The 9,797-nt window shown below is 40.7% G+C and overlaps 1 protein-coding gene across 2 annotated transcripts; it reads left to right on the forward strand.

The window, feature by feature from the left end:
- The first annotated feature begins 862 nt into the window (after positions 1 to 862).
- Positions 863 to 9,486, forward strand: LOC117290684. Of its 2 annotated transcripts, XR_004519062.1 has the most exons (5): positions 863 to 1,093; positions 1,714 to 4,304; positions 6,199 to 6,281; positions 7,242 to 7,404; positions 8,835 to 9,486. XR_004519062.1 is itself a non-coding variant. In XM_033772205.1 (2 exons), exon 2 carries the CDS (start codon positions 1,744 to 1,746, stop codon positions 3,559 to 3,561), a length of 1,818 nt encoding a protein of 605 aa, XP_033628096.1. In that variant the 5' UTR covers positions 863 to 1,093; positions 1,714 to 1,743; the 3' UTR covers positions 3,562 to 4,735. The 2 variants fall into 2 exon arrangements, 1 of the variants encoding a protein (XP_033628096.1); XM_033772205.1 differs by lacking the exons at positions 6,199 to 6,281; positions 7,242 to 7,404; positions 8,835 to 9,486 and having other exon boundaries at positions 1,714 to 4,735.
- The last annotated feature ends 311 nt before the right edge of the window (positions 9,487 to 9,797 follow it).

Raw genomic sequence — 9,797 nt, forward strand, 5'->3', positions numbered from 1 at the left:
TCCCCAAACCTGCTGCTACAAAATGTACTTTAATATAGAGGTCTGAAGCAGTACTGATCTTTTAGACATGAAAATATTAACAACCAAGTCCCAGTGGTTAGTCCACTCTTATGTAACAACTCCCCAAACCTGCTGCTACAAATGTACTTGAATAAAGAGGTCTGAAGCGGTACTTGCATCTTTTAGACATGAAATCATTAACAACCAGGTCCTAGTGGTTAGTCCATTCGTATGTAACAACTCCCTAAACCTGCTGCGTGGGGGATCGTCGCGAACCGTGCCGGAATGTTCTGAGATCACACGAAAAGTTCCGAACCGCTGTAGAGGTTAGTTTTTAGTGCCTTCCGCACTATATACTCAAAGCCATGCGCACTTGGGCTCACACTATCAATTGGTACATGATGATCACATCACCAGTGCAGAACTTCGATTTATTTTCAGAAATAATTTCATCCATGGATATTGTTAGTTGTGAACTCATTGAAAGTGTATAGAAGGGACACTGTGAATATAAATGAACGGATTTTCAACTTCTCAAATCAGATAAAAGAAAAAAACAAAGAAAGTTTTAGTAAAATTTGTGTTCGCATTGTAAAGGAGCTTTTTACCCAGGACTTCAGTGCAGTGGCGGTGACTGACGTCCTTCTCCAGGGCAAGGAATACACATGACGTTCAAAGCAAACTGTTTACATAACAACTTATTCAACCCACAGAATTCTGTTTTTTTCCCCACCAAAAATTAAAAGGTTTTCTCAAAGTTATTCATGTGTATAGGCCCGATAGCCTATTGAACCCATTCAACCACAACATTAAAGAACTTTATTTAGATCGGGGGTTTCCCACACTTGTCCCCGCCATAGTCAGACTGACAAAATATTTCCGGACATATCCCATTCAACCACCGCAAAGATTCATAAATCGATTTGGGTTTTTCCACATTCGTCACATAGTCTGAGTAAACTAGTAACAACTATAGGGTGTGCCACTCTGCCATAGTCAAACAGATTGTTGAGTGAATTTCTTCTTGCAACGTTCAACCTTTTGATTTGACGCTGTGTTTCAAGCAACTGTCTTATAGTTTCTTCGACCTAACGTAAGTTGATTATTTACAGTACATTAATGTGAAAGGAAACCAGATTAGGAGATATTTAAAAAAATATTGCATTCGTTCTGAGGGACACATCCGATGATGGATAATATGGTCAGTAGGCCTACTCTTTACTCATCGGCAACTTCGTTCAATCATGGTAGGATGCAGCTCGACAGTCCGAAGGGTCGAAGGTCAGAAGCTTCGGTAGTCCGAAGGTTTTTGTCCGAAGGTTCGTTAGTCCGAAGGTTCAATACGTTCAAATACGTATTTACATGCTAAAATAATTTCCGTCTCATGATCACTGAGACGAAAATTATTTTCATGACATTGTTATATTCCCCTTTCTCAAAAACTACAGCACCTCAGCAAGTAATATTGTCAGGGAAGCTTTCTACATCTTTAAACTGTGTAAGTTAAGTGTAAATCTGTAGACTTTGTGTTTTTTGTCCTACAACAAGTACATAGGGGGGGGGGGTAATAATGTGGAATGGCTTTGAGACGCCACCCTTCAGGTATATAGTACTATATAAAAACCGACTTTTATTATTACTATTATTAATAGGCCTTTATGCCCTAGACCACTTAGATTTTTGATATATATTTGTTTTTCATTAAATCTTCAGGTGAAACTCAAGCTCTTTCACTAATCAAAGATGGCTGAGCGAGTAACAGCAAAGTCAGTCTTAAGAAAGATCAGTCAGAGACATCTTGAATGTCAAATTTGCATAGACCGCTTCGTGGAGCCCAAGATGCTGGAGTGTTCTCATTCATATTGCCTGAAATGCCTTCAACAACTTGCACAGACTAACCCAACTAGTCAAACACTGATATGCCCAGTGTGTCGTAGTGAAACATTACTGGTTGAAAAAGGAGTTTTTGAGTTACGTAATGATTTCAAATCGACTCTTATGTTAGATGAAATAGAACAGCATGAAACAGAGCTACGCAACCAACAAGAAAATCAGCCACCTAATCAGGAGTATGTTTCTAAATGTAGCAAGCATACTGACAAGGATGTTATCATGTACTGTGACTCATGCAAACAGTTGATATGTACAACTTGCATTGCAAAGGACCACAGCATGCATCCTGCTACTGAACTAAGTGTGGTTTTTGACAACTGCATGAAGAAAACCAATGAAATATTTGCAGAAGTAGGACAACATTACATAAGTTTTAAGATTGCCATGCAAGACATAGAATTGTTTCACAAGACGTTGGATTCTATGTTTGCTGCAACCAAAGCAAAGATCTCCAAGAAGGCAGATGATGAGATTGCCAAGGAGGTTGCAAGGATCAGAGAGGAAGAGAACAAACTCATGTTGGAGTTAGTCCAGACGTTTAAAGACAAATCCACAAAAGGAGAAACTGCAAAAGCCACAAATGACAAAGAAATGACAAAAGCACAGAATATGAAAGTTGTAGTTACGCAACTCATGGACAAAGCGAACTTTTCTGAGAATCTACTTCTCATAGAGAATATGTTACAAGACCTCAAAGAATACACAAAGACACAACCTAAACAAGTGGCTCAGGAACAGGCTTACATTGACTTCGAAGATGATCAGGAATCATTCGGGAGACTGAGAATCAACGCAAAGCAGAAGCCAGAAGGAGCAGCTTCTGCTGAAGCTAGAATGCCTATATGCAAACCCAAGACACAACTGACACAAAAACTATGGACTCTAAAAGCAGAAATAATAACATACAGGCCTAAGAGCAGTAAAAAACAACAAACCTTCTGTGCATTAAGTGTTGCTTCCTACTGCAATAGCGACATTGTCTGTGACATCAAGAGCAACACCTTGATTACAATATCAGCAGACAGCATTGGCAAATCAAAGGTCATCTCAAAAGAGCTGTCTATTAAAGGCCTCACTGATCCAATCAGAGTGGCTGTGAACAAGAATGATAAGCTCATCGTTGTAGATGACACTGCAGTTAAGATCTTCAATAGAAAATATAAGCGTCTCCATCAGTTCGCGCTGTTAGTTGGACAGCCATTCGACCTACCACCATCTATAGCTGTGGATGACAACAATCTGATAGCAGTGGGGTATCACCAGATACAGATCGATCTACACAGACAAGATGGATCTTTCTTTAGAACACTACTTGCTCCAGGGATTGGTCAATACTTGAGTATCCACAAACAGCATCTTATCTACATCAAGACACGTGCCAAGAAGAAGTTAGTATCAATAGACTACGATGGTAACGTTGTATTCTCGGTAGATATCAATCAGTCTTGGTGGTATCGTGGGTTGTGCTGTGACAAGGATGGCAGCATCTATGTTGCTGTATGGGATGGCGAATCATCATCAGGTGACATCCATCATTACAGTCCTGATGGCGAATACATTGGATGCATTATTAAAGGCTGCACTTATCCACATGGTATAACATTCACACCAGCTGGTGATCTGGTTGTGGCTACACAAGAATCAGTTCAAATCTACTGTCATGACTAAAGACAGCAATGATCACTGAATGGCTCACACAAAATGGCACAACTTTGGAGATGGGGGTGGTTCTTAAAAGACAGTTGATAAACTCATTGCCATTATCGTGAGTTACTAAGAGGACTGGATCTAAAAAGGTCACAACTGAAAGTTCAACCTTTGCCAGAACCCTGTGGTTTCTCTAGCTGTGAATCATTTATAGGTGTCTTTACGAAAGTCACCTTTGGACATCCAGACAAACTGAAGGAACAGCAAGCGAAGCAGCAGGGATTGGTGGACCTGGGAGTGCTGGACCTTAACCCTGACCCTTCAGAGGTCCCTCAATGGGTTGAGGATGGTGCTCAACGTTGACGGGAGAGACCACGTAGACCCTTACAGCATGCTGCCTCAGATATCACAAAATGTCGCATACAGACGCATGGGACTGATGTCACACTTTGAGGCTCATGAATTACGCCAGAGAGTGGCCTCTTATATAGGTCAATCCCGCCCATCTTCACATTCCACCCACATTCATATGCATACGACCGCAAGTGCAGCTGCCAAACGTCACCTCGGACCAATCAAAACAGAATACTACGTCACTGCATGTTTGTCCAATGAAATTAGTGTATCCAATGAAATCGCTGGTTTTAAAAAGCAAGTACTTGTGGTAATCCTTGAGCAGAGGACCAGTCTACCTGCAAGCCGCCTGGTGCTGTCTGAACCGACTCATGGGTTCGCTCGTCCCCAACGCCTTGCCATAACCAAAGGTGCAGAGATGGGCAAACTTATCAAGCACGTCTATCCAGAAAATGCTCAGTCCCATCATGCATCACACTAATTATTTCTATGCACTGCACGCATGACGTACTTCCTGAACAATAATCTGTGCAAGCTGATTAGCCCGTCCCAGCGGTCCTGGAGACCTGGCCGCTGGGGTCGAGCGAAACTCTGGGATGAAGCTGAGGGGAAGATAGAGACTGAGCTATGTCGGTGTCCTGAGGAGAGATGCTAGGGGCAGAGACCACAGCAGAGTTGGTTGCCTGCATAAAGGACAGGGAGGGTACTCTCTAAATATAAAAGAGGGAAAAATAGCACTCTTTACTTTTCGAGCTGTCCCTTATACGGCTCTTCAAAAAGAGTGGTGGTTATTTCACTCTTTTAGAGGGGTTTCACTCCAGGACAGAGGGAAAAATCACTCAAAAAGATGCAAACTTCAATCTAAAAGAGTGGAAGACCACTCGAAAAAGAGTTGTCTTTTATATGGCTCTTCAAAGAGTGCCTTTTCACTCTTTTACATTAAGAGAGTAGAGACGCCGCCAGGCCCGCCTAATGACTGAACACAACCAAATTGAAGAGAATCAAACACTTTCTTCTATTTCACTTGCAAGAACTCAATATGGTTGGGGGATAGTTTAAATCATTGCTATTGCTATTTGGAATAGCATTCATTTTTACTGGAGTTCCAAATAAGGATTTGAAGCAAGATTTTTTAAGCGTGACAGAAATGTGGTCTTCAAAATATAAATACTTCTCTTGTTCAATTTAACAATTATATCGCGATACATGGACAGTAGTGTAAATTGAAGGCTACTAAAATTGTGGTGCAGAAAGACAGATTGACTAGAGGAGGATTTGAACCGGAACCACCAACAGTTTTAAATTTTGAGAAAAGCATGTATTACAGAGAAAAGCTGTTTTGTTATACAAACAGGAAAAAGTGTAAAAAGAGGCTCAGATGTTGAATATTCGGAAACAATCACAAAACACCGTCGAATCTTGTAATGGAATAGCGCCCTCAATTTACACAGAAACTATCTTATAAAATAGTTTAAATAATTTGTGGCTGTTTTGCCGTAGAAGGGCTAAATGCTGGGGTGACTGATAAGTGATTTCAAAGAAAAGCAAAATAATTTAATTGTTCTTTCTTTCACTCAGAATATTGCTTCTTAATATTAACATAAAAATAGAAACAATTCTTCTCTCTTTTTAATTTGCCACTTTTAGGTGGGAAGCTCACTGATAAATCGGTTCATAAAAATAACTTAAATCATACATTTTGAACTGCAACTTTGTCGTAGATGATAAGATGATCCCTAAACTTATATAATCACAGAAATAAAATGACTTAAATTATACCCTCTAACTTGAAACTCTTCTCGGTAAAAGTTGATAAATTCAACTATAGGACTGAGTTGGTAAAAGTCTACATGACGTGTGAGTATAGTGTTTTGTGTTGGGGAACAGGTTGGCTCATCTATTTCTGCCCCTGCCTTTCACCTCTGTGGACCCCGGTTCGAATCCCACCTCAGACCAGAGCCTTGTATGTGGATTGGGTGATTGTCCCTACCTGATTCCGTCGGCTTCCCCTTTGGGGGTTTCCTCCAATATCAGCTTCTTGTTTCCTATTAATTCTGTTATGGCGGTAATTGTACTGTTGGATCAATTCAAAATAATATAAACTGGGTGCTGCTCAATGACATAAACACCATAAAGACTAAACACATAATTAGCGCTGCCTAAACAAAAATCGACATTTTCGCTCTGTAGTCTGAGACATTAAATTTTACCAATGTTTAGCATTAAAATAGCAGCAATCGGTGAAGAAACACCATCAGAAATAAGTACATTATCATGTGTCATTTATTTCTCGATTTCTTAAAGTGACGTTGTGTTCAGGAATTTCGGCAAGAGTGTGCTACTTCGGTCAAGAGCCGGACCCGGGGCAACGGAACAAACTTCGTTGGGTATGTGAATAGTTATGCTACCCCATTGATGAACTATTACCTAAACAAACCAAGAGTTTAACCCAAGATGACCTCTGACCCACGCAACCAATGGGAGACTTTGAGGCGCTAGGTGGCAGCAGACTTACCAGGTAAATTGCCATTGTTTACATAGTTGGAATAATGGATTATCGAGAACAATGGATTTTACCTGGTAGGTCTGCTGCCACCAAGCGTCCTGAAAGTCTCCAATTGCATGGTTGCCTCACTCAGCAGCGTGTAGCCACGGTAAGAGAACCTGGCGGGCCCGCCTATAGAACACAACATTTTCGCCCGGTTTTGCAGGAGCTTCTTCCCCCGGTGATTCGGTCCCCAATGTGGCAAACTGTGTACAAACTTCTTCCGATAGCGCCCTCTTTTGAATCCTCCTCCTACAGCCCAAGTTAATTTCCCCTCTCCCTCTCCCTCTCCCTCTCCCTCTCCCTCTCCCTCTCCCTCTCCCTCTCTCCCTCTCCCTCTCCCTCTCCCTCTCCCTCTCCCTCTCCCTCTCCCTCTCCCTCTCCCTCTCCCTCTCCCTCTCCCTCTCGATCTCGATCTCGATCTCGATCTCGATCTCGATCTCGATCTCGATCGATATAGTCATCACCATGATCATCAGCCTAAATGTAAGGCTGTGTTGATCCAATGTAGGATGTAGCCCTCCTCGTGTAAATGCCATTCATTTATATTTTCTTGCAGTTCTGGTCAAAGTTGTTCTTGCGTAAACCTTGATGTCGTCTCTGCATCTTCTTCTCTGTCTACCTCTTGTCCTTATTGTCCATGTCCTTGGTTGCCAATCCTTTATTCGTGTTGTCCATCTGTTGTCATTTCTTCGGGGTGTGTCCAGCCCATGCTTTATTTATTGTTCTTATGATGTATCTTATTCTCCAGTTCTCTCAACTATAGTGTTGAACATAACTATCAAACCTAATATCGTCGCAGGTTATGCCAATGAAACGTGAAGATTGCTGCTTGTGTACATCCATCAAACCAGGGGGAGTCAACACAAACGCAGTCACGAGGCCATATGAACCGTACGTGACAGATAGTCCACTCTTTACGGGCAACAAACAAGAGATTCGTGACTACTTTCATTGTTCGACAGGTATGAGCTCTTGAATAGTACAAACCAAATTCGTCATACCAGTGCTATAAGGTCCAATTGGTTTGCGGTAACGCCATGTGTGTATCTAGATGCCAGGTTGTAGAGAACGGTCTTTAGAAAACTGTCTTTCTATATTCTACTACCGCGGAGTAGATTTATCAGATTGTTCGGGAGACTTCTCAGTTCTGAAAAGAACTTTCCTGCCTTTTAATATACTACCTGGGCGGAGTGTATACAAATTGGCTGGGACTACACTTTAGCTTCAGGGTCGTTATTACAGACACACACATGGTGTTACCGCAAACCAAACGTGCTCGCCGTGCAATGCATCAAGTCATGGTCATTGATGATAATATAAAACAAAAACGTAGTTTGATTTTTTTTACATCAAAATCATTACAAAAATAGTGCGCCACCAAGTGCTTGTAACGGAGAATTGTTTCCAAGAAGGTATTCGATGTAGAGGATTCAATGTCCCATTGTTTGAAATTTAAGCTTCGCACTAACAAATCATCATCGCCAACCCGCCAAAGAGAACTGTATTCTGATAAGGCAATGCTTATTTAAAGCCATTGGACACTTTCGGTAAACAGTATTGCCCAAGGCCCACACTTCGTGTATCACAACTTATACATAAAATAACAAACCTGTGAAAATTTAGGCTCAACCGGTCGTCGGAGTCGGGAGAAAATAACGGGAAAACCCACCCTTGTTTCCGCACACGTTTCGCCGTGTCATGACAGTCATGTGTTTAAAATAAATCCGTAGTTCTCGATATCGAGAATTGATATTGTGTTAATGTTTTCTCAAAAAGTACAGCATTTCAAGTAATAATATTTGAAGAGAAGTCTTTCACCATTACCTTCTGTAAACCCTGTAAGTTAGTTGTAAATCTGTGAACTTTTTTTATGACAGGGATTCTATGGGGGTGAACTTTGCGCAAGATTTTAACTTTTCCACTCAGCAGCCGTTTGTGGTCCCGTGTGCTATTCACACACCAACAATTTAACTGGGCCCTGAAAAGTTTTTGCAAGAAAACTTGGCCCGTAGAAAAAATGGTACCGATTTAGAATTTGAGGTCTCGAAATCAAGCATCTGAAAGCACACAACTTCGTGTGACAAGGGTGTTTTTCTTTTATTTGTTTATTATCTCGCAACGACGACCTTAATTTGAGCTAAACTTTTATCTCGCAACGACGACCAATAATTGAGCTCAAATTTTCACAGGTTTGTTATTTTATGCATATTATGTTGAAATACAGCAAGTGAGAAGACTGGTCTTTGACAATTATCGATAGTGTCCAGTGTCTTGAAGATTTATGCCACGTTACCAGACTATTTTGGTATTGTTCTCCGGCGGGGAACATATTTTTGCAGTACAATTATTATTGTTTTTATTAATTATTTTATCTTCAACACAAACTATGCAGGCGAGAGATCTGTTGAGCCCTCATACCACTACGAGGACGACATACCAAGCTTTGGACCAGCTAAATAGCAACCACTATTAAATCATTGGTTGTTTCGTGCATCTTAATGAGAATTTGTAACTTTCTCTCAAATCTGGAAAAGTCTAAAGACAGAGTGAATTCACATTTTAGTTTTGTTTGTGTTATCCTCGACAATTCCTCAGACTCCACTGTATTTTATAATTCTTGCCTGTATTTTACTTGTTGTAGTTGAAAGAATTATGTGGAGATTGTCTAAGACCTTATGTACATGACGTCATTTCGGTAGGGCGCCCTCACCTATAGGACACGGAGGTTGATCATTGGCTAATAGTAATACTGTGCGCCGCGCGTACAAATCTGTGCGTCTCGATTGTTACGTCACCGTTTTTCCTCTAAGATGGCGGCTGGACGACGTCAATGCATAAGGTCTATAAATAAATAAATATAATAAAAATAAGAATATCTTGAAACTGTGTGGTTTAGGTCTGCTACTTTGGTGGACTCATTTTTACTCCAAAATAGCGGACCGTATGTTCTGCTTGTTGTAATGTAAGAAGCAATCTTAAAGGAACACGTTGCCTTGAATCGGTCGAGTTGGTCTATGAAAAGCGTTTGTAACCGTTTGTTATAAAATGCATATGATTAGAAAGATATTTTAAAAGTAGAATATAATGATCCACACAAGTATTACTCGAAATTGCGTGGTTTTCCTTTTACCTCGCCGACAAACACGGCCAGCCATTTATGGGAGTCAAAATTTTGACTCCCATAAATGGCCGACCGGGTTAGTTCGCAAAGTAAAAGGAAAACCACAACATTTCGAGGCAAATTTGTGTGGATATCATTGTATTCTACTTTTAAAACATCTTTCTAACCATATGCATTTTATAACAAACGGTTACAAACTCGACTGTTCCAAGGCAACGTGTTCCTTTAAGTATG

This window comes from Asterias rubens, chromosome 5 (genome assembly GCF_902459465.1).
Source record: "Asterias rubens chromosome 5, eAstRub1.3, whole genome shotgun sequence".
Lineage (NCBI taxonomy): Eukaryota > Metazoa > Echinodermata > Asteroidea > Forcipulatida > Asteriidae > Asterias > Asterias rubens.